Consider the following 26,022-nt stretch of genomic DNA (forward strand, 5'->3'; position numbering starts at 1 on the left):
TTAGGGTTTTTTGTTGGTGGTTTTAACTTTAATTTAACCAGAATTTGCTAGATAATGAGGTTACAAAGCTATTCTCGCATGCAATTGTATATAATATTCCAATCTTCAATTCAAATGCTTTCAATCAAATTTAATCACCGGTGAGTTCGCATTCGATATTAGGCCTACCTTTGAGTGTTTATAAGAGCGTATTAGCGAGACGTGATTCGGTGTCAAACTAGTGTTATTTCGCATATATATACAAACTAAGATGACAGGGGGCGCAAGGAGTCAAAGATACAGCAGTAACTGTAGTGATTCTGGGTTTCAGGACTTCCCTTAAACGTATACATTTTACACATAGACCTATACTTTATGAATAAGTTGTAGATGGTCCTGAAAACGATTATTGAATCAGGAAGTGAAAAGTATACAGCCTAACTGTAATCTAATGACAAAGATGGAGCCGATGCCTACATTAGCCTACATGTTCACCATGGAGTAATTTTAATAATTCGCTTCGAGTTACTGGATTACGAGACAGCCAATGTATCCTATTAATGTAGCTATTAACTGAGATCACAGTGAATGAAGGGTATTCATAGCGCTAGATATAAGCACTACTCATTCTATTGGGTTCGAGAAGCGCCCCAGCTGCACCGCCACCTTATGAGCGAGAATAGTGTGTGTGTGTGTGTGTGTGTGTGTGTGTGCGCGCGTGTGTGTATTGTGCGTACGTGCGCGCGGCGCCGGGGAAATGCAGAGCGAGCCAAGCAGAGCACTACCGTAATAGGCACAAGCCACCACGCGCACAGGCGAAGCCGCTTGAAAAAACACACCAGCCACTTACTGCAAGGAGCGCTTTGTAACTTCACCACTAACGGTAAGATTCATTGATATCGTCGCAATTTAATATAGTTTTCTTTCACAGATTATTGTGAAAAAAGCGATTTTAACCTGTTTTATTATCTGCTTGGCCATTTCTGTTTTTCACCTTTCCATTTGGATAGCTGATGCGCGCTCTGGATAAAAGAGCGCATTTGAACACCTAACTGATTGACATGACAATATTGTAAAAAAAAAATAATGTTGACAAAACCTAGATATTTAGTGACCTGATTTGAGTTTTTTAATCTCATGCAATTCTAAAGACAAAATTGTCAGGATAAAGGGGTGTGTCTCTTTCTCATGCAGTGTCTGGAGAAAAAATATACCCTCACCAAACAAGTAGGCCTATTTAAAAATGGCTATTAGCTTCCATGTTTGTCAGTGCTTTAACTATATAAAGACGAGCAATCGGTCGGATTGTACTCCAGGCACTTGAATAGGGAACATATAATGTGAGTGGGCACTCCAAATAAGGCAGACGACTTGGTCAACAACAACAAAATAAAACAAGAAAATCACCATTGTATAAGAGATATTGTAGCATCTTTCTTAGTGGAAGTCACATAATCGCAGAATATACGATTCTACGCCCCACCTCTTTGTGTCTGTGCGGAGGTGTGACACGTTTGGCTGCACTATAGGGCTATACACACTCTGTGACACACACACATGCACTAACACACACACACTTAACACTGGTTTTTAGTACAACCGAATTATGTCACAGCAACCGTGAATTATTGATTTAAACATTCATTTATTTTCTGAAAATACACCTTAGAAGGATGCTCTTATAACATATGGGTCTGGGGGCGGCAGAGAGGGGGGGGGTGGGGGGGTGGGTTGGCAAGGGGAGGACTGCTCAATCTAAATACATTTTCCATGCTCGCTCATTATACACATCGTAACATTCAGGTCTGATTAGGGAAAGACGATATAATCTCATTCGTACAGATGAGAGTTCACTTCAAATCACCAAAACACATGGGTTTGAAGGGAACTTGATCTGTAATTGCTGGGTTCTTTGTTTCCTTGGGACGCATGCGCAGTACATTTAGGGTGTGGAAGCGCGATATGCCACCTTGCCTATCAATTGCTTGTGGAGCGTAGGCTGTACTGTTACTTGCTGTAGAGCGGGAAAAGGAATTCTGCGTTCACCGACTACAGTTTACCGTTTGTTACTACATGTATGCCAGTTTATCATACATGTAATCTAAAATGAGCCGTGTAGTGTGACTGTGGTGTGACTGTGCGCTTTGCGCAATGAAATAAATGTTAAAATGATGAGGGATAGCCTTTTAGGAACATCGAGAGGTCGAAAATATGTATTGTGCTTGGTTTATTTTAGGGCGATGGTGACGAATGATTGGTTAATAATTACATTCTAATACTGCCACGCTAAGTCAAGCTATTCGCTGCGGCATCTCGCTGTCTGGAAAATATACGCACATCCTACTATTGTAAAACATTGTAGACCATCTATCGTTGTGCCATAATAGCGTTCAGATGTGATGAAGTTATGAATGTATGATTAGATGGGTGACTCATCCAGTGTGGTTTGCGGTATGGATCACCGTTGAGGTTCTGAAATTGGACTAATGTAAGAGCCATAGTTAAGCGTTTGCATTGTTTTTCCCCACCTGCAGACTACGCGTTACTTAGTATCATAAATCATTTAACAGGCCATCGTTCAACTATGATGATGATGATAACAGTTAGCTGGAGGGTTTAGCAGATCCTGCAGTGAAGATCAAGTTTCGCGGAGGAAGTCTAATGATTTAAAAAAACCAATGTCCTTTGTTCAAGTGCCAATGAATGGGATTATCTGGATCACTTTCATATAGGCTAATACCATTTCTGTCTTAATTAAATCAAGCTCTACCCATGATGCTATAGTTTCACAATCACATCCCATCGCAGAAAAAGATGCACACTTTTAGGCTACTATCCGGCACAAAGATAGGAAGAATATACATGTTCACACATGGGCGAACAATTGTGTGTGTGTGTGTTATGTGTGGTATATACAATCAAATATATGTATTTATATATATATTACACAGACACACACTTGACCTATAGGCGAACGATGTCAGTCATGCGACCTGTGAATGCGAAGGTGGTTAACATGTAGTAGGACTTGTGGCACCTAATCAACTGCTCAGTTGATCTCGCCTGCTCAATCTAGATTGTGGCAGTCACTAGGACCATCATAGTTCAACATTTAGTCATTTATCAGACGCTCTTATCCAGAGCGACTTACAGTAAGTACAGGGACATTCTCCCCGAGGCAAGTAGGGTGAAGTGCCTTGCTCAAGGACACAAGTCTTCCAACAAGTAGGGCAGGATCAACTATGGCTGAAATTGATTGGTGTTATCATAAGGATAAACCCCTGGTTGTGGGAAAGTTATTCTAGTTATTAATTCAATATCTTGATCAATGTAAGGAAAAATGAAAGGGAATATTCAATATAATCTAATGTGTTAGCCGTTAGCCATTCTGAAACAGGAAAGGGTGATGATAATTGGAGTATCTTCTTGGTTAATCTCTCCCTTCCACTCCTTATGGAACGGTGCCAAATCCACTAGTGCTCTGATAGATCCTTTTTGCATTTTAAATATGTTGTGTCTTTGACACGTTGAAATATAAATAGCCTAGTCATATATTGATATATTTGGTGGTGTGATAGTGTGATGTGTTTTTACATGTAGTCATGAGACAAACTGTATAGCCACAAATTCGAAATACCTTGGTAAAATCTGCTAAATGGGATTTATTTTGGTACAAATAAATGGACTAAGTTTCCTACAACAGAGTCTTGTTGGAGATAAAAACGTTTTTATTTTTTATTTTTTTAAACACAAGTGTTTTTTTTTTTAAAGCTACATTGATGGTAAATGTGACTTCCTATGACAGTGAAAAGAAGAAGAAAAAAAGCGAGATAAGGTTTTTTCCTGTTTCAGCCAGCACACTCATGCTTGCGACATAACAGCAATGCAACATGTTCTGTTCCTCGCCTTCGCACTCTTTTCCCTCAGCACCATCTGTCGCATTAGACTCTCGTCTTCCAAGAAATTGACTCAAACTGAAGCTGACGTTGCTATTGGAGGCTACGACAGCGAAACGAGGCACGCTCCGCGTAGCTCCAAACTTGTCCCAAATTGAATTCTAATATTACTCTTCTACTCATTTTTACTCTTGCTTTCGTTGATTTAAAATACATTGGACTTGTGCAAACTCAGGCCAGTGCCAGTTAAAAAGACATTTTTCTCACAACAATCCATTCCTCTGGGATCCTATTCCAGTGGGTGGAGAGATTGCGGTATGTGTGTGTGTGGGGGTGAAATATATTGAATTAGAATCAAACCTCAATGGGACCATTCTAACAACACAACACAAACACTGGCTTAAAACTCTGCCTATGAGGCCTATTCACTCCTGAAAATGGATTGAGCCGCAAACGCGCCACAACACCAGCTAAACCTAGTCTTCTCGAGAGACGTTAAGCTGACAATGTGTACTCGGGTGGCGTAGCAGAGGTAACACGGTGTGGGTGTTTCTTGTGCCCCTGTTGAGTGTTTTGATGAGTCTGTGTAGTCGGTGTGTTTCTCTGTGAGGAGACGGGAAAACGATGGGAAGATCAGTACAAGATATGTTTCTCCTCTGTCTTTATGGGGCTAGTGATACTTGATGTGTGTCGAATGTGTGTTTGTGTTTCTGTGCTAATGAGTGTGTCTTTGAAAGGTTGCACTGTGTGGTTTTGTGTGTGTGTCATTGAGTCTATATTGAAAGTGGGTTTGTATGTATGTGCATCAGGCAGTATTTCCTGTAATTAAAAAAACGTACATTTGTTGAACCAAAGGTGTCATCAATTCATCTCTGTCAGTGGATGCCTCTTGTATACAGCTCTGGAAAGAAATAAAAGACCACTGCACCTTTTTCATTCATAAAAAAAAACGTTGAGGACAATTTTGAGTCCTTGTCAACTTTTTAAAGGAAAGAAAAATGCAGTGGTCTTTTATTGTTTTCCAGAGCTGTACTTTCCTATAGTAGGCCTACTCGATAAACCCAATCAATACTTTTGTGGAAACTGATTACATCAAACTATTTAAGTCATCTAAGCAATTTCTTCAAGTATGTAATAATTTATATAATCTTTTGATTCAATTTTCACTGAAGAGATTAGATTACTTAAATAGTTTGATGTAATTCGTTTCCACAAAGGTTTTGAGCGATATCAGGTTTTACATGGATACTGTAGAGTTTGAGTTACCTCATTTTACCTCTCTGCACCCAACGCCCCCTCACCCTGCGCTGCCCCCCCCCGCTCTCCTCGCTGTTGTGTCTGGGGCCAGTGGATACCCGCCACGTCCAATTCCCCTCGGCCACGTCTGCCCAGGCAGCGCCCGCTCGCTCACCCCACAGTGACAGGGGTCAGAGGGATATGGCGCTGAGAGGATTGGCCAGCCAGCCAGCCGAGTCAGACACACCGAGGGGTAAAGGAACGGGAGTGGGGAGGGGGGGCGGGGAGGGGAGGGGGGGGGGGAGGAGAGACACTGGCTATGTCTGGGTAGAAAGGCTGCATGCCTGGGGAACTGACATTCAAACTGAGGGATGAGCGGGCGTGTTGTGTGGGGGTGAGTCCGGGTAGCAACGATGGCCGTCAATGAACAACCTACAAATTAGATTTTCTGCCTGGTGAAAATACTCGTTTAAGATTAATCGTTCATGGAATGTCAGGCTTTCTTCCTTGTGACATTTTTGTATGAGTGCTTCAAGCAAAACAACATAGAATGTTCTATTCTATTCTTCAACATAGCATGTTGAAGTTACACAACATTTAACAACAGCTTTGTTTGTTTGGTAGCTATATTGTATGTTGTCTTGACCTCAGTCTTTTTACATGTCTAAATGACCTGAACCACACACTCGAATGTTAACAATTCCTTTGTCATTCTTAGAATGCCGAGGGAACATTCTGTGAATCGTAGTTTGCCAGTGTTCCGGGCATTCTCAGGACCCATCTGTGCTTGCTAGGTAAGCCTGCAGAGATATTGATTGTAGTTTGGCCTTGTCTGCAGCCTGGTAAAAACAGTGGTTCTTTAGGCCCTGCAGGGGGACACAGGAGGGGGGTACAGGATGCAGAGATGCCAGAGAGTGCCACAGGACGGTAGGGGGGTTTATCTGCATCAGTATTGATTGTCAGAGAAGATACTACAAGTCAACGATAAAAATAATGATTTTAAGGGGGGTGGTGGGGTTGGTTTTTAAGCAATATATTTTCTGGGATGTTATCTTGACACTATCAAGTCCAATCTGGTAGTCAGAATGTTCATGTAGGGTTTAATCTTTCTATGTTAATGTCTCCTGTCGAGGAAGAAGGGCACTCTGTTCACTGTAGTATTCTGAGGTTTCTAAAAAAAACATTAAACTAATTCATGTAAAAGCCTACTTAATCTTCTGGCCTACTGTTGTGGATCCGTGTGATATTGTTGAGGTATTCAGAAATGAGTTCAAGGAGAAATATTAGATACTGGAACACCACCAAAGTACAAAATGGCAGCATTATTATGTCTCCTATTACATCATGTTCACTTGTGTTTGGATTATGTGACTTTTTAACAACCGAATATCTACATACAAAACACAGTCCAGTGCACTTATTTATTATCTGCATTCTTCGCTCTTACTATACGCACTATATCAATGTTGCTTTGGAAAAAGTGTCTTCTAAACCAAACTAGCTTTGGATAAAAGCGTCTGCTAAATGAATAAATGTAAATGTAAACAATCAAATGTAAATATACACTGCTACATCTCCCCAAACTGCATGCAGTAACTTGTGGCCTGCAGTCAGCTCACATCGATACCTGTGATTACTGTCATGTACAACAGGATGTGAGAGCACAATACGAGTAGTCATTTAAAGCCAAGAACAATGGCTGCATCAGTGGAAAGTGGAAGTAGCCCAAAAAAGAACATCCAGCCTTCTCTGATTTCCACTGGGTTACTGTACAGTGTACACCGTAATGCCTACAAAAACATTATTCTCGCTGTGGTGCCAAAAAGTGTTATGAAAACGTTGTAAAAACATAATCGACAAATCGAAAAGAAGACACTAGCGTCTCCATTGGTGAGTATATCGTCGAAGGGATCTTCAGAGGCGGATGACACATTTACATAATGCCTGTCAATTCAATTCCAAACGGGTTGTTAAGGTCACACAGGTTAGCTGTTGCCTAGCAATGGATGCAAATGGCGGGTTGTCTTTTCCAGCTTTCGTGTAGTGAGATGTGTGGGAGAAACCAGCCAGAGGCCACTCATTAGAAATCAGCAGGGCTATAACGAAGCATAAAAGCAAGATGATAATTATGTGACTGGGGGCTCGTAAAAATTATACCGGCAGGGGATTTGACAGGGTCTCTGGGTAAAGTCCACCGCCTGAACATACAGGATACATCGAGGGATAGGCTTGGAGTGCGTGCATTATTGCAAGATTATTGACAGAAGAGTGTGATGGAGGGGAGAATGAGACTGTCTGTCACAATCGTTTGCGAAGCACTCTTTGAAACGGGAGAGGGGCAATCCGTCCCACATACGCGAATATCGGATGGCATCCATCTTAAGTCTTTGTTTATGTGGGGTTTAGTACCTACCTACATCTTATCTTATGTGTAGGCCTACGTTCTGCAAAGGTGTGCTTCAGAATAAAATGGACGCCAGCTTGTGCGCCATTCAAGTGGCAGATCCTCCAGGAGTGCAGTAGCCTACAATGCAACGTGTAGTTAGCGAGAATATCGGGCCAAAGCTACATGCAATCACGATAGGCGTTGTGGCTTCATTCTATACGCGTGGCTATAATTAGCTACCGGTTAATTGAGCGGCCTCACGTCTTCCTGTCCGAGGTTGAAAATAACCCGCCTTCACGCCGCGACTCCTTTGATGCCAGTGCGTCATCGAGGGATTTCTCCGCTCCCCGTTGGCGTTCCATCGACCTGTAGGAACGGGGGGTGGTAGCCGTGCAGCTCGCTGTGGACACTGCCGGCATCAGCCAATCAGATAGCCAGACCGCATGACTTCCGCTGTTCATGGATCCAATCGGCCAATGAGACACTTGCTGCTGTCCCGCTGGTCCCACCTGTCCGCCCAGCATCAGATCAGTTATTTATAGTCTCTGTTAAAAATGAATGAGAAATGTGAAGAAACGGCGTTTCAATGTTGCGGCCTACAGTTAAACCAGTTATTGAACCAATACGGTAAGATGACTTGCAATGTATTTTTTGTGTACAGGATAGTAGCATCATAAATTAACTGAACAGTTTGGGCCTACTATGAGGAAAGTTAAGGGTTGATAACATTCAACCAACATTGTAACGACCGTTCATGTGATTTTTGAATTATGACAGTTGACGCAATAGAGATGCACCCTCGCATGGCACCACCTGATTTAGAGGTCCTGAAAGAAAGAATGTATAAAAAAAAAAAACGAAATGCGAAGCCAACGACATCAACAGTTCTCAGACACTCTGGTAGATTGCGACTTGGTTCTGCAGCTTGTCTTATTGAGAGCACTTGGAGGCCTGTTGAGTAGATTGAATAGACTGTAGTGCATTGCATGATTTAGTGCAGACTGGAAGGCAGTGCTGGACTGATCACATTCAGAGGGTTGCCAGGATGGATGGCAACCTGCACTATAAATACGGCACCAACACCTTGCAGCCTGTCGAGCACGTTTACTCTAGATTAATATTTTTCTCCAAAGCATAGTTCTCTATAAAAACAAAAAAAGAATGAGGTATTAGGTTGTGCATGGACAGGTCTCTAATCATAAGCCAAGTGCCCATGATCAGTCTCCATAAGTGTTCAGCAGTCTGTAAAGCTAGGTCAGGTGGTCTACACAGCTGAGCAGAATGTGCTTTCGTTCGATTGGTGGAGACTTGAGGTTCTGTATATGCGAGGCTGTCCCAGAGGAAGTTGTGCAATAAAAGTGACTTCATTCTGATTGTTTGTTAGTGAAGTTAAGTTTTGCGTGTGTTTTCCCTGTCCTTTTTATCGATCCATCTATCTGTCTGTCTGTGAGCTGACCTACCTATCTACCTATGTCTATCTGCCAAAGCAAAGTAATGCAAAGCGGACAGTGCCCTATTTTTGGAGTGCATTCGCAAATATGTACATTTGCAAATCGTATCTACCACAAAACACATTTTTGTAATGCAGCATGGAATTCATGTAGATAAAGTGACTGAAACAGAACACTGAGGAAACGGAGTCACTTACTTCTGCTTCATTTTCCAGAACCAGACTGTGTTTCCCTCTGATGTTTTTCTGCTTTGTTTGTCCCAACCCCCACGAGACTCTCAATCTCCCTGGTTTCTTCCATTCCGCCTTTGTAAAGTAAGGCATAAACTGTCTCGAGTGTGGTATGTTGTCGAACAACTGAAAACAAATTCATTTGGGAAGGACACATTGATAAATGTCTCCTCCACAGATACTCCCTCTCACTGTAAACCAACATTGATAAAAACTGGATTGCTGATATGTATCCAGTTCATTGAGTACACACACACACAAAAAACCCTGAACAGAAAAGATATCCCAAGTTATGAAAATATATGTTGGCTTAGACCCTAGATAAAGTATGGAAATAACAAAAAGCGGCCCCAGCAATAATGCAAATAAGCCATCTGAAATCTTTTGGCTGTGCGTTTTTGTCGGATGCTGTTCGGTCCGCAGAATAGTTGAGCGCATGCCAAGGGGGGCTGGAAACCAAACCAATCTATAATAGAATTGATTAACGTAATAACATTGCCTGATAAGAACAGTTGTCTAACTTCCTAAAGGAAGTTGTGCCCATCAACTTCATCATAAAAGCCAATATATAGCCATAAATATAGACATATTTTATAGACGACGTTTTACATAAAGTAGCATCCTTGCCACAAAGTTCACCAGCCAGCCAAGTCACTTCCACCACACAACCAACTACACAAACATGCAGTATTAAGTTACAGTTAGTTTGTGTAGATTCTCAACAACTCGACACATTTACGAGATGATAAGCCAGCGTAATTTGACTAAAGGTTGGGTTGTTCTTTAGGATCCCATCTGTGCCAAGACAGATGCTCTTTTAAGTATTTGCCATCAGGCACTTTCAGAGACACACCCATGGTTCATCAATGTCTTGGGCCTGTTGGTTTAACCACTGTTAGCATGTTACTGGTAGTGCTGAAACACTGTCAAAAAGAATACTTGCCCTGTTGATTTACTGCACTGAGCCTGTGTACGTCCTTATCTTGGATTCTAACTGAAGAGACGTGTTAAAGATGCCATTGAGAACCACACAGACGTGTGTGTGTGTGTGTGTGGTAGTGTGTGTGTGTGATGCTGATAACAAAAACAGAGTCAATGCTCCTATAGGGTGGCTGTCGTTAACAACACAACAATCTATAGTCATTTAGGTGAAATACATCTATTGGATATCTATAGGACAGGGCGTTGGTGCTGTAAAACAAATAGTAAGGCTCCTTTAAGGGCCCTGTGGGATCTGATATCCTACGATGGAATACAACAATGAGTCTTGTTAATGACTCAGTCGGTTACCTTTTAAAACGATTGCTTCTGTTGAACATGGTTCAGGTGCACTGACCTGTATCTTTCCCTCTACGACTCATGTCTCTGAAATGCTATCCCAACATCAGGCGCGTTCCACAACTAGCTTCCGTTTGCTCGGGGTTCCCAGGAAAGGTACCTTAAATCTATCAGCCGTTCCCAAAGCTGCCAGCAGACTTCTGCTGACAAACCCACCAACAAATAATAATAGCTGCAGTCTAATCGGTGGGAGAAAGGATTGAGTGACATGTGCGTAGTAGCGCACTATCAATAATTCACCCCACTTTTTCTGAGTTTGCCTGCGTAGCGAGATCTTGATGATGAGCGGATGAGCGGTATCTCACACAAGACGGAAGCGAGAGGCTCCTGGCTTCTACCCTGGGATCTGTGTAATTCTTTGTGGTTTATTGGGGGGGATGTCTGATATTAGCCTCCCAGCTACTCTTGGGAGCGGCCTGTTTGAAGGGGGTCACGCTTCCCCCCCTCATACAAATGAACCTGCCTCAAGAACGAACCTACTTACTGTAATAGAAATATAACCGCTTATACCCAGAATACACATGGTGCCTTGTGGGTATGGATGCTTCTGAGGGATTCTCATGGCTCCCCCGTGGTGACATGCATCATGTTCGGTAGGCCTACTGGTGTATTTCATGTGATGGTTACCTCTACTTCGGTCTAGCTAGACTCTACTGAGGATTGATGAGGCCTTCAAGGACAGCCTCACCCATGTTTATTGCTGAGCTTTTCGTCGCTAGACCTGAGGCACCATATCATTTGACACCCTGCACTACATCACTGCAAATGTGACCATTGTGCAATTCCTACAACTTTTTGATGCTTTTCGCAAGAAGTATTTTCGTTAGAGTGATCCATGCTGATTAGTTACATCATTATCTTAGCTAGTGGCCTCTTTGTAAAGATGCTTGTCTCAAGTGTAAAACGACCAAACTCACAGTCCTCACAGCACATCGAAGTATTTAGTCTTCTGCTGTGGTAAGATGCAGAACTTTCCAGCCACTGGCAAACTGACCCAGCGTTGCAAGAAAGTGCTGACTGAAACCTCTAGAACAGACCGTAAAAAAATAGCTGTTTGATCACAAGTTCTCGTTTTAATTTAGACCATCTTCACGAGTGACCGGTTCAGCCCTTTAATGCTTTGAGGATATGTTGTTTCTGACTGTCTGTGACCGTGAATGCTGTGCTACTCACAACACCTTTTACTGCAGTTTTATGTTCGTTTGAACTTTTTCCTTTTCACTCGAGCTAGCACTAGTATGGCATAAACTCTCTCACCCTCTGTCCACTCAGATGAGAACAGCCTTTGCAGCGGCCCTATCTCTTTAAATGTGAATGTTTGGCTGTGTTTACACTTTGCTTACCAGGGCCCCCTTCTTGTGTTCTTTAAGGCAACCTTGAAGCTGAGTGATTGCTGTATATGTTAGCAGAAAGCCCGACTCAGTGTCAAAGGTCACACATTTCTCAGACAGACTGTCCAAATCACCCCTTAATATCGTGCATACGAGTGTGGGTGTGTGTTTGTCAGTGTGAGTGTGTTTGTCAGTGTGTGTGGGTGTGTGTTTGTCAGTGTGTGGGTGTGTGTGTGTGTGTTTGTTTGTCGGTGTGTGTGTGTGAGTTTGTCAGTGTGTAAGTGTGTGTGTGAGTTTGTCAGTGTGTCTGGGTGTGAGCGTTTGAGTGATTTGCTACTGTGTTAATCTCTGTAAAAGAGGGAGTAGAGAGTTATCATGAGGGCTGAAAATGTGTTGCCCGGACAACAAATTATGTAACCTCCTTTAAGTCTGTGATCACGACTTGATCTATTTTCTGGTGTAATCAACTCTACAGACTGTGTTTTGTTAAAGGCAACTCATCCAGAGTGAAGCTAGGGCACCAGGAAGCAAACTGACATTCTGCTGTTCCAATATCAGCCTCCCTTGTCTGGTAGCTGTGACACAACACGCACTTGTCCATACTCATATGTTTGTGTACTACATTGATGTGGAAGTTTAGGTTTATGATTAGGATTATGATAGGTAGAATCCCATACCTATTTATGATTAGGTACAAGGTTAGGGTCCGGTTTTATAGGGTTAGGGTTTAGGTCAAGGGTCAGGGTAAGGGTTAGGGCTAGTACTGACGCCACGGGCCACCTTCTGTGTCCAACAGTGACACCAAGAGTTCTTCACAAGCAGCAATACGTGACGCTTTCAGACTAAGACCAGGCTGACAAGCACTACCCTGCTCTGGCACTGATTATCTATGAGGACGTTTCGATGGTCTCTTGACATTGGGAGGGACACGTCTTGTTGACGTTCTGGAAGGTTCCCTGTTTTTCCTGTCAGAGCATTGGCACCCTGTTCCCCTCACTCAGGGCCACCACGGCACCCAGTCACGACCGTGCTGTCACCGTCTGGTTGACACTGTTGGACGAAAGTCAACTTTTGACAAGAAAGGACTTTGCAAAGTGACCTTTTCCTGTTGCAGACGATGTGAGACATTTATAGATTGGTGAGATATTGGCAAGATACGGTTATCGTTTTTTGTTGTTGAAAAAGTGTCAAACATAAAATTGCAATGACAGTAAAATCATTGTTATAGGAATTAGAGGTCGATAACAATATGGAAGTCCAAACTAGACATTAGTTTGCACTGAAAGACGGAGAGATGTCCAAAATTATTGTTGCCATTGCTAACCCTCTCACAAGACAACTATGATTCTATAGTGATCTCAGTGAAAGCTGTAGGGATATCACACACTGGGAAGTTGTAATGAGAATATGGAGGGTTTTGATTTGCTGCCACTAAACAGTTGTTGGGTTGAGCTCATTCTTGGTGTGCTGCAACCCTCTTTATAACACACTCCATACACTGTACGATTAGACATCACTGTGTGATTAGACATACTCACACACACACACTCACACACAGACACACACACACACACACACACTCACACACACACACACACACATACATACACAGACACACATACCCAGAGTATCAGTGTGCTCCCTATGTAGTTGGTGTATTACACATGATTTATTAAATGTCATATTTATCATCTGACGATTAATGAAAGCTGATGACCGGGCATTTTCAAAGCATTTTGAATTCATGAAAGGCTACAGTATCAACATTAAACATCCATCATCTTCTATATTTTCAGCGAATTCAAAAGCAAGCTCCGTTGATGCGTTTGCGTAACAATAAAAATAATCCATTTAATATTTGCCCAGTTCAGCTGCACAGCATCAATAAAAAAAAAAAAACCTGGCCTGAATTTCAACTTTCAAACACTGCGCTTTGAAATGAGTTTCAGCACTTCACTGAATCAATACCATTCCTAGCTCTTATCCACTTAATTTATAATGTTTGCTTATCCGCCCTGATCTCAAACCCTAACTTAACTCTTGACATACAGACTATGTTGACTCACATGGATGGGACTTCCGCTCCATATTATTGTCATGTTATATATTGGCCCCTTAAAGACCATGTAGGCTCTTTTTTGTGTACACGCGTGATCTCTTGACAGTTGGTCAGTGCTGTTGCCATGGTGGTACCTCGCACACAATGCTGTTTGTCTGTAGATCTATTCGTTAACCAGTAGCCAGGTCTTTGTGAATGTCTGACATGTCCGACTTCACACACAGATAATCAACTGTGTAAAGTTCAAATACATGTCAATTTTATATTTTCCCAAAGGTTAACTTGAGGTCCATTGCTCAATGTGTGATCTGGGGGGAAGGAATTTGTAGATGTATTGTGAAATTGGGGACGTGAAATACCTTTTAGTTCCATCAGATCTCTACAATGGTCAATCATTTACTCATCCATTGATACATTCAAGGACTACAATGACTGGCCTCTCTGGTGTAGGTTCTCTCACCCTGAAGGTTTGGAGAGAGTGAGAGAGAGCGGTGTCACTTCCCCCTCCCCCGTAGCATCCCAGTTTGACTGTCCAGTTCAAAAACAGAAGAATCCATAAAACAAACATTCAGCCAAATCCAATAAAACATCCAATCAAACCAAACATATTATGACCATCCTATTGACCAGATTGGTTTTAATCCACCATGCTCTGGGCAGTTTTCACACTTGACAAACACAACGATTCCCTCCGAGTGAGACATTCACGCGGAACACAAGACCGCCCCCTTGCAGTATGTGACATTTCCAAACACGTCGATACAGCATGGTCTGCTCCCAGCGTGAGGTACGCGTCTGGAAGAGAAGTAAACATCGTCTGAACCGCAGAACCGGTAGGTCTCAGCGGCCGCCCTTACAGCCCTCTCACGATGGAGGAGGCCTCATTGATCCATGCTGACAGCTTGGGATGGATCATTCAACCCACTTATGCTCAGTGCCAACTCAGCGAGATGGATCAAACGGCCTATCAAGTTAACACACACAGAGGGCAAGTCAGCAGTCCAGGGAATCTTCTGGACATGGACATCAGATCTAGTTATTATAGTTATAGTTATTAATTTATAGTTCTGTCATACTGAAAGTACCGTAATTTGTCAAACCGGTACTTTTTTTACCCCGGCATAAGAGTGCTTTAACGTTGAGTGAACTGATGTGATGAATGTAAACAGACCTTTCCATTTAACTGCACCAAAAGCCAAAGACATGTAGAGTCACGTAGTGTAGAGAATGACAAACAGGGACAGACAGGAAAGCACAACATTGAGAACCAGGCTAACAGTGACGTACAGCTAATTGACTCCATATAGACCTTGGAGACCAAACAGGCAAGTCCGATCATGCCCCAGCACCAAGCCCTTATCGTGGATGCAGTCGGGCGATGCATCTTGATGTCTCATGGAACTTGGAAGATTACCATCGCATAGATGATGTGCCATCTAAAGGCCTCCGTTTAAACAGGTGATGAGTCTCAGGAGGCGGACATTTTGTCTTGTTAGTGCAGCTACACTTGCTGCCGTTGTTACAAGGTGTTGGCAACAGACCCAAATGGCCCTGCAGCACTGAGCAATAACAAGTCCACCGCAGACAAAATTACGCTCTTGGCATTCATATTTGGCATTTTATATTCAAGAGAGACTTTCACTGAGAATCTGTTCAGGCTAACAAGTTCCCGAGCTGTGCTTTTTGTCAGTTAGTCAATGTAGCCATCCTGTGAATCATGAACTCAACGCTACCAGTGTTGTTACATTTAGTCATTTAGCAGACGCTTTTATCCAGAGCATTGAGTGTTGTTGAGTGCATGCGTTTCCCATTAATTTAAAACCTCATTTACGTAAATGGTTTGTTATGCGTTTATGAGAATATAGTCTCGGTGCTCCTGTCTCTAAAACAAAACACTGCTACAAAACACTGCTACAAAACACCTTTATTGAGTTATCGGAGCTGGAGGCAGCATACAGCAGCATCCCTTCTCTCCCAGCACAGTCTAACCGTCGAGGCAACAAACACACGATGAAAAAATACTGAAAGAATTATGAAAAACGAAAAGGCAGAGTGTAAATCGTCCCAGAAGCTCAGAGCTCAGCCCAGATGCCAGATCCAAGGATAGAGGTATAGCAGTGTGTCACGGGGACATTGTTAACACGTATACTGGAGATGTTCTCTGCCTTCACGGTCCTCTATCTGTCACCGGACTGGGGGACAGAGCAGGTGCTGCTTGGGAGGGATCAATCCAAGGATGAAGTCAGGAGGAGTTGTGATACTGAACACAACAAGTTTATGACTCTTTTAGAAGCCTGTGGAAGCTTTCTGTGTTTGGTTGTTGGTAGTGAATGGCTGATAACACCATTTTTATCAGTGGTTAATCTCACCTACGGCCTAAATCCACTCGTATATCTAGATCTACTGTAGTTTTCCTTTTCTTACCCGTTTGACTAATGGAAGACTGGAAAATTCATATTACCTACATTTTATGTAAGTACAAAGCTAACACATACACTAGTGAATTTAACTGTGGTTGACTGTTTTTGTATTGCTGACATTTTGCTACTGGGCTTTGATTACACCTGTTCATTAGTTAATGTGGCCTGAATGCCCTGACCTGGTTGTGTCAGGAAATGTCGCTCAGCACCCAAATCTTTTCCTCAACACAAAGAGGAAAACAAGGCCAAGTTTCCTCGCTCAGATTCACAATTACCCAAGACTGAACGTCAAAGAAGTTTCTCCAAAGCAAAAAGTCTGTGTAAAGTCTAAGTGATGTGTGGGGTTGAAATTATTCTTGTGTGGAGAACTTAAGCAATGCTTTATTAGGAAACTCACTACTGCTAGATAGGATCTTGATAACAAAATGTAATTTTTCTTTCATGAATGTGGCAAAATTACTGAAGTAAACCAGGAAACAGATTCACAACTATCAGACATTCAGAACTAGCCCACAGTAGATGACCTGTGACCGAATGCCTGTCTTGTTTGGGCATTGCTTCTTGAGGATAGTCTTGTCTGATTTAAATGAATAATTTTTCCCCTTGTCACTTCCCCTCAGTGTTAGAACTGTTTTCCCCTCATTTCCTTAAATCGACACAGGATTTAGGGTGATTATGCATTCTACAAGCTCCATGAGCTTTGAGGTAATATTCAAATTGTGCTTCATCACTCCTGCCTTTGCTGAGTGTGTCCTTTGCCTCCTACACTCTGGCAATTCTTTCTCAACTGCCATTTTGATCAACTGCCATTTCCAGCTAAGGAGTTTAACCCAGCTCTGTCAATTTGTCAATTGATCCACTAAACAGCAATGAAATGTGTGGCGGTGTGTGTGTTTTCTGCGCCTGTGTGTCTCAATCCAGCCTTTAGGCTAAACAAGTTTGCAATGGTCTAAAAGCACACAAGCTAATTACTCTGTTTTCTAAGGTTGCAGCAACAGAACTAATGAGTTGGGTTCCAAGTACACTCGAATTCAAATGGCCTCATTTCATTGGACAAAAGGATTAGAGTGGAATCAGCATTTAAACAGCTGATATTTGCACATGCTTTTGCAATTGAAGCACTTCCCACTGACTGCCAATGAGAATCCGTTTTGTACTGTGGAAATGGCACTGTCTGTGGGAGGAGGATGTTGCTTTCAGTATGTGTGACTTCCCAACCCAACTGTACAAACAGTGAATCATTGCAAATTCCTCCAAAATGGAGGATCCGTTTTCTGAAGCAGGTCCACGCCCACATCAGCTGAATAGAACGAACCCCCGTACATCAACATGTAGAAAAAACACATCTAGTTCCTAATTATTACAAAAATATCTAACATACTGTATATTCTGCTATCTTATTATATAATCTATCACTACAATTAGTCCTTAAACAGCCCAGACACTGTTTTTATGAACTTTGTTGAAAATGACTGAATATTCAAGATTCAGGGCAGTTTCTCTGCTTATACTCAACCCCTTTAACCCATACCTTGTTATGATTCAGATTCAAAATTCAAGATATTTATTGTCATGTTTAACAAAGTTAGTCCTGAAATTCTTATAGCGCAATGTCCTCCTTACACATAATGACAATAAAAAACACTAAAAAGAGAGAAAAATATGCTCACGTGACAGCAACAACACAGCCAAAATCCCCCTCAATCACTCAAAACCTAAAACACAAAACCAGCATCTCAACCCAGTCATGCCCACCTACGGTTCTGACTTCCCAGCATCCTTTGCTCCCGTACCCCTCCATTGAGAGCCTGTGTCAAGGTTTTTTGTGATTGGGCCAAATTTTCTGCTCCAGTTTTCTAGCCTTCATTCGGCTCTGTGCACATCCCCTGATTTAGTGAGCGACACACAGGCTCTTAAAGCGCCCAGCAGGAGGGATGGGGGCAGAGGGAGGGCGCTTACGTAATGAAGTTGGTCGTTTACGTTTTCGTGATTTTGAGTATGAAAACAGTGATGAGTTCACCTGAAAGTAGAACTTATTTATAAATTGTTTTCTGTTGTGGTGTAGTGCTCAGGTGCCAATCCCAGAGTCAGTCTGTAGGAATAGTTTTTAATAGTACTAGTTAATAATAGTAATAGTTAATAATAGTAATGGAATTTATAATAGATCACTAATGGTCTATTGTGACAAGATTGTGAATCATGTAAATAACATAATTTGATAGTTCGAAGATAATAGCTTTGATGGTAATTGTCCATGTCAGGACTCTTTCCTATGGGCGCAGCTATTGTAGTGCTGGTCACGCTTACCCCAAAGCTTACGATTTACACTGGGTTCAATTTCATTCCTTCTATTATTATGTGTCCTTTGTATTGTAAAACTATCTCAAGCTAATAAACATAAAGCAGTTTGATAATATGATCTTTCTCCCAAAGGTGGACACACACACACACACACACACACAAACTCACACACTCAAACTCTCTCACACACACAGATAATCATCACCTGCAGTTCTTCTCTGGTTCTGTGCTCAGCATTTACCGGGAGTCTTGACTGCCCCCCCCCCCCCCCGCCCCCGCCCCCCCCCCCCCCCCGCCCCCTCCAACTCTGGGCTGGTGTTGTATCACAGTTAGCTGAGTTTGCAACTGTACAATTGATTATCTAGCAGCATCTAGCTATGAGAAGTCCTACGCATGTGAAACGTTTTTTGATCAAAATAAACTTAATCACACGTCAACAATAAACTCTCAGCTGAATTTCCTCTGGGACACTTGCTCTGGTCTTATGACTACCTTCATACATTTCTCAGGAATCTGTCTCTGTCTCCCTCTCTCTCTCCCTCTCTCTCTTTCTGTCTCTCTGTCTCCCTCTTTCCCCCTTTCTATATGTCTCCCTCCCTCTCTCTCCCCTTCCTCTTTTAATCTCTCCTTTTCTGTCTCCCTCCCTCCCTCTCTCCCCCTCCCTCTTTTAATCTCTCCTTTTCTCTCTTCCTCTCTATCACTCCCTCCTACTCCCCCTCTCTTCCTCTCTCTCTATCACTCCCTCGTACTCCCCCACCCCCTCTCTTCCTCTCTCTCTCCATTTCTCACTCCCTCTTTCTCTCTCCCCATCTCTTTCCTACCATCCATCAATCTCTCCGCCTTCCGTCTACTCCCCTTTCGTTCCTCTCCGCCTCCTCCTCCTGTCCCAGCTGTATCATTTGATCTTTCTCTGTTTCTAGCCTACGTTCTTCCTTACTTAGGAGTCTCTGAGGTATATTTTACCTCAGTCTTCCTTTCTGGCTCCCTCTCTCCTCATATTCATGTTATACCAACGTTAGGATTCTAAATTATGGATGCGCTATAAAAGCAATGCCGTGTTATCAAAACAAGATCAGTATTAACCTCCCAGTCCTCAATATACTGTAAGCTGAACATCACTTTTCTCGTTTAATTTGATGTCGTGGTTATATGGCCGTTGGACTTTCTTCTCATGTCCTCTCTCTGTGTCAACTCTTCTTCTCTGGTTCTGGACAGATGGACCTTACAGCAGGAGCCCCAGGGTCTCAGTTATCCTGGGCTGTTATGTTGGGCCTGGGGCCTTGGTCCAGTAGGGTGGGGCCTGGGGCGAAGGCTGGGGGCCAGGGGGCTAGGGCTGAGGACCTTGAGGTCTGGGGTGAGGGCTGGAGGCCAGGGGGTCTGGGGTGAGGGCTGGAGGCCAGGGGGTCTGGGGTGAGGGCTGGAGGCCAGGGGGTCTGGGGTGAGGGCTGGAGGCCAGGGGGTCTGGGGTGAGGGCTGGAGGCCAGGGGGTCTGGGGTGAGGGCTGGAGGCCAGGGGGTCTGGGGTGAGGACTGGAGGCCAGGGGGGTCTGGGGCTAGTCAATGTGGAATAGTGGTTGGCACTGGGGCTGGGTTCTGTGATTTTAACTAAATGTATATATTTTTTTCTCCAGTAAACGTCAGTCACAACCAGGTGACACCTCGACAGTGTGAAGAATAACCCTGTTTTTAAAACACAGAAACGGTTTGAAGTCGATTTTGGACCAAACTCGCTGACACAACACATATGGCAGTAATAAAGTTATGGAGTCATTCGACCCCCATCTCAGCTAATTTGTGCTGTCAGAACTATCAAAAGGTTGTGCTCTCCACTCTTCAAATCACCACACTTTCTCCGCCTGGGTCTTTTAGTTGAGTCAATTGAGGATGACATTAATTGGAATGTTTTAGTTGACCCCGTCACCTTGGCGACCGTTTTTAAGAGATATCCAGTCCGTGTGCTATGCACTCAAGCCCTTGTGATCCGTGGGTGAACCACTCATTGGCCCCAACTGGAAAACTTGAGCACTTCGAAGCCTTGGTTTCACCCTTGCTCCTTGTGTGTCTCTCTGTGTGTGTGTGTGCGTGTGCGTGCGTGTGTGTATGTGGATGTATGAATATGAATAGTTAGTCAGTCCTGAAAAGTATTCTGGATCATTCATTATTTGAGGGACAGGTGAACGGAAGCATACAAAACCGAATGTCCAGCGGTCAATAAGTATGATGGACAGAAAAATAACAAATAATATATAATAACTTAATTTATCAGAGGTTTTTATCCAAAGGGTTATAAAATGGAGGGATTTGAACCTGTGAACCTGCTGTCAAATGCTCTACCACAGTGCTCTAAGACCCTCCCATGAATGTGTGGGACACACTGCAGCTGCTTTTGGCTGAAAATGACAGAAGTGTGGGGAGTCAGGTGGCTGAGCAGTTAGGGAATCGGACTAGTAATCCGAAGGTTGCCAGTTCGATTCCCGGTCATGCCAACTGACGTTGTGTCCTTGGGCAAGGCACTTCACCCCACTTGCCTTGGGGGAATGTCCCTGTACTTACTGTAAGTCGCTCTGGATAAGAGCGTCTGCTAAATGACTAAAATGTAAATGTAAATGTGCACTTCCGGGTTGAAAATGACTTCCGGGTGGAGATCATGTGACATGCCATAGCTTCCATATGTAATAGCAGCCGACCACAGCGCCAACCATGCACAGCTATGCTTCACAGTTACTACACATCATTTCATTACCGTCGCAAATGTAAAGTGACGTACAGTACCAGCGAGTGACCACCAGTCCGCAGTCCGATCTCCCCTGTTTTGCGTGTGTGGTACACTGCCCGAAGGTTAACAGGAGTCTATTGTGTCTGCGCTGATGCACTTCCTGTAGGTCCTGCTTGTTTCTGTTCCAGCCTTGCAAACACTAAACCACATGCCCACAGCAGAGGGAGAGAGGCTGTGTTTGTGAACAGGTCTCATTGTGCTCTGGGATGATTGTGGGACATTGTGGTCATTCCGGCTGCAAGTGAAAGGGCGCAGCGTAGAAAAGAGTCGCTATTGTCGCCCGTATTAAGCCGTGATAGGAACGGCGGTTGTGGCGAATCACGCAGGGGTGAGGGAAACTTGCGTGACGGAGGAATATTTTGGCAACAAAAGTGTCTTTGCAGTTGACACTGAACCGTTTATTCCGTGTTTTGCAACTAAATGAAAATGTATGTCCTCTTAACCAACACATACATTTTTGTACATTTTGGAAAAAATCTCCATCATAAAAAACCTACCACACATTAGATTATTTGAGCTCAAACATCGACTCTTGAAAAGCCGTCTCCTAGTAGGTACTGAAACATACACCCCAGAACGAGGTGACAGATGGCCAGATCCGTGTATTCAGGTTCAATCGAGTCACAACTGACGGTGTGTGCCAGGAGTCCACAGGTGCGTGTCCTCCAGGCCAGTTCAGCCGCTATGACTCCCCATCGCTGAGTCTTAATCACAACGTGGTAGATCTGTCTGCCTGCACTTCTTTTCTAACGCCCTTCCAACAATGTCACGAGCATGACGTAACGCGTCGTAAGTTCTCATAGCCGTTGAACCAATAATAAGAATTGCCTTGAAATACACCGTAGCCTTTAAGTATAGATATATTAGTTTGTGAGCTGAAATCCGATAGAACCCATTCAGGTATTTTGTAAAAGACGTACAGTCTTAAATGTAAATCTTGGACTAAATGACATCTTTTACAACAAGAACCACTGGTAGGCCGGCCATCACAGTTGATATTCCTGTTTGCGTGCGTAATGTGTGTAAGAGACATGAGTAGAGTGCCGAAATCATTTTGCTCTCCGTAAAAATTCTTCTTATAGGGGTTATTTGATAAGAGTGTTTGTGCAGGAACAGGCATCACATTTGCTAATAGCACCGGAAAGTGCGAGACCTTTTAGCATACTTAACGAGGGGAGAGCGGAGATTCTGATAAGTTCGCAGCACGCGGTCTGAAAAAGTAAAAGATATTAGATCGAGTCGGATCCGTACGTGACGCTCCGCTCGATGCGTATTTGACAAAATCGAAAAGCACCTCGTTGAATACTAAATCTTTGTCATCTGTTTTCTCCTTCAGAGGCCAAAGGCTAAAATGGGAGGCAAGCTCAGCAAAAAGAAGAAGGGATACAATGTAAACGACGAGAAGGCCAAAGACAAGGATGCCAAGGCGGAGGGCGCCTCGGCCGAGGAGAGTGAAGCCCCCAAAGACGCCAAGGACGAAGCTCCTGTCGCCACGGAGAACGCCGAGGTAGCGAACGACACCGCCGCCAAGGAGGCGCCCGCGGCGACGGACGCCACGGTGACCAAGGAGGAGGACAAGAACGCCGCCCCCGCCGCCAAGGAACCGGAGAAGCCCACGGCCAACGCCGAGGCCAAAGCGGAGGCGCCCAAGACCGCCGAGCCGAAGGCCGAGGAGAAACCAGCCGCCCCGGCCCCCGCTAAAGAGGCTGCCCCCGCTCCCGCTGCTAAAGAACCAGAGGTGAAGGCCCAGGCGCCCGCTCCACCCGCGGCCCAGGCTGAGAGCAAAGGCGAGGCCGACGCCAAAAAGACTGAGGCCCCCGTGGCTCCAGCAGCCAAAACCGAGGCGGCCCCAGCCGCAGCCTCCCCCGAGCCCAAGCCAACAGAGGCAGCCCCCGTCCCAGCCAAGGAGGCCGCTGCTGCCCCAGTGAAGGAGGCCCCAGCCCCTAGTTCAACACCAGCCGCAGAGCCAGCCGCACCAGTCAAGGAAGCAAATGCCACAGAGGCTCCAGTTCCAAGCAAGGATCAAACCGTAGCAGTTCAAGATTAATGGACAGCTTCTTTTATGATTCAAAAATAATAATAATGTACCTAACAACAACAACAATAAAGTAAAAAGAGATAACAAATTTGAAATGAAATAGCCCACCCATATTAAGATAATGATAATAATTGTAATGATGATGATCGTGGTGATATGTTTTAGAGATGGATTGCGACAACAACATTGAGAAGGATTCCGTTGCTGCTGAGAGATGATTATATTATTACTGTTATTATTGTTACAGTTATTCTATTTTTTTCTGCTGTAGTATTTGAACTTTGATACAAGTCTGTGTCAACCATACCCCCCCCCCCCCCCCCATCCCACATCCCACATCCATCATCCCTCACGCATTTATGGGATTCAGCCTGACTCCATCTCACCCACAGGCAGCCCTCTGTCTCTACGACTCTGGGGCCAAACACCGTTACATTTCCCTGGGTGATCTGTGCTACGGATGTCTGAAAAATGAAACTGGGGTAAAAAAAAATACAAAAATGAAAGGGGGGTAGAATCTCTTTACCAGCTGGACATACAAGGACGTAAAAGTCTGTCTGTCCGATTTTCAGCTTCTCCCTTCCCCTTCATTCCAACACCTGCTCTCCAGAGTGCCGTGTTCTTGATTTGGCCGGGCACCATGTTTTTTTTGTTTCTCGGTGGAAGTTAGTTGTGTTTTTACCCTCCATAGTTTGCTGCTTATTTTTGTATACTTGGGTTGTTCAAGGTGAAAGTGCTTGCTCTGTTACTCCCCCCTCCTCCCGCTCCTCCCCCCTCCTGGTTCATCCTCTTTTTTCCGGCCGTCGGAGTTCAGAGGAACTGCTGTTCTGAGATGTTTTTTGAATCTTCAGACATTCTGAGAGTTTCCTGTAGAAGGGCAGAGCTATCATAGTTCTTGATACATTCGTAGGCACATGAACCTCCTAGATTTTCTACCTCAGATGGACAGGAGATGATCGTAACGGTGAAACTCCCTAGAAAATCCGTAAAGTTTGGTAAAAGGTTCTCTTGACATTCCGATTCCAGAACTTTGTCAGAAGCATGCTGACTTCATAAAACATTTGAGAAATTCTCTGTTCCGCTCTCACGGCAGAATGGTCTGTCCATCTTCCTCACCCATCTGACAGTATCTGATTTCAATTTAGCGAGACATATCTATTGTGTTTTTAATCAGTGTGGCTCAATGGATCTTGGTCTATAGCACAAAGGGCACAGAGGTGCAATACATTCCCACTAAATAAGGGATTCTGGACAGTTTGCAACAGTAATAGTGTTGTCTGGGGGGAGGGGAAGGGAGGGAAAGTGGGGGGTTGCTAAATTAATGGTACTGCATGGGGGCATCAACGGTCTACTAAAGCTGCCATGGTCCACGTTACCGTGGTGACCAGAGGGTTGTAGTCCTACTGAAACTTGCACATGGGAAGGGAGCCTCATCTCACCATTTTTCATCCTCCACGCCTTCTCCTCGTCCTTTCCGCTCATATATATTACATATATGTAACATATATGTAGGTATATACTGTATGTATATAATTTATTCCACCCTTCGTTCATCGGGAACCTTTTAGTTTTTACCCCCAGTTGACATACAATGTTTTTTTCCCTCCCAACATTGTAGAAATGTAGCAGATACGGTGCGGGAATGTTGTTTGTCATCTGGGCTGGTTACTTCCTCTCTTGACAAAGTAATTGCATGTCTGTGATTGGGTGAACCTGTAGTCTTGTCCTTCGGTCAAGTGGAAAATATTTTTTTCATTTAAGTCTGCATTCATATGCCAGTTACGGTTGATATGTCATTCCCGTGTCTTACCGCTATTTCCACATCACCCGTCATTCAAAACGAAAAAAAACAAAACAAAAACAAAAGAAAATTGATGCATTCAAATTATATGTACTTGTATAAATGGTGCAACAGTAATAAAATGTAAGAAATTGATTGAAACATCAGGCTTCTGGCAGGTCTATTTATTACACTCTTTTTCGCTTGAGGTCAAGTTGACAATTAGGTTTAGCTGTTTTTATTAGTGTGCTTGCTATCAGAAAATAAAAGTAAACTATCGTCTTTCTCCATTATTTTTTTATTTTATATAAACTTAAATAATAGTTCTGGAGGCGATGTAGTTCAGTAAACATCCTCAGCTGGGGCGAAGCACACTTCCACAATTTCCCCAGAAACTGTGCCGTCACTAATGTAGTCAGAAAAATAAGTTTGAGGAAACTTTTCCTACGTCGATGCGACCCTCTCAAACGGGTTCTGCATGCTCTCTCACATTTTCACAAATCTTCGTGGGGCTGAAACCAAACTTGATGGGGCTGAACTTTACTCACATTTCGCACATTGCAACTCTTGAGTCTTAACCCTTGTGTTCTCTTCGGGTCATTCTGACCCATCAGTCATTGTGACCCACCGTCGTATTGCGACAACTTTACCGCATACAAAAACACAGTGAAGCATTTTCTTTTAGCCCAACGGTTAAAAGAAAATGCTGAAGATAACACAAGGGTTAAGTGTCGTATTTACACGGGGGAAAGGGACAGGGCCTTGGCTGGGGAAAGTTTTTTTTGGGGGCGTTTTATTCAAC

The 26,022-nt window shown here is 43.6% G+C and overlaps 1 protein-coding gene across 1 annotated transcript; it reads left to right on the forward strand.

Annotated features, from left to right (window-relative positions):
• Positions 1-794: 794 nt before the first annotated feature.
• On the forward strand, positions 795-23,615 carry basp1 (brain abundant, membrane attached signal protein 1). Its single transcript, XM_067253772.1, has 2 exons — positions 795-862; positions 22,739-23,615. Exon 2 carries the CDS (start codon positions 22,754-22,756, stop codon positions 23,447-23,449), a length of 696 nt encoding a protein of 231 aa, XP_067109873.1. The 5' UTR covers positions 795-862; positions 22,739-22,753; the 3' UTR covers positions 23,450-23,615.
• Positions 23,616-26,022: the final 2,407 nt, after the last annotated feature.

This window comes from Osmerus mordax, chromosome 16 (genome assembly GCF_038355195.1).
Source record: "Osmerus mordax isolate fOsmMor3 chromosome 16, fOsmMor3.pri, whole genome shotgun sequence".
NCBI classification, from domain to species: domain Eukaryota; kingdom Metazoa; phylum Chordata; class Actinopteri; order Osmeriformes; family Osmeridae; genus Osmerus; species Osmerus mordax.

Excerpts from the sequence above, each read along its gene's own strand:
- basp1 (XM_067253772.1), top strand. The coding sequence starts at position 22,754 with ATGGGAGGCAAGCTCAGCAAAAAGAAGAAGGGATACAATGTAAACGAC.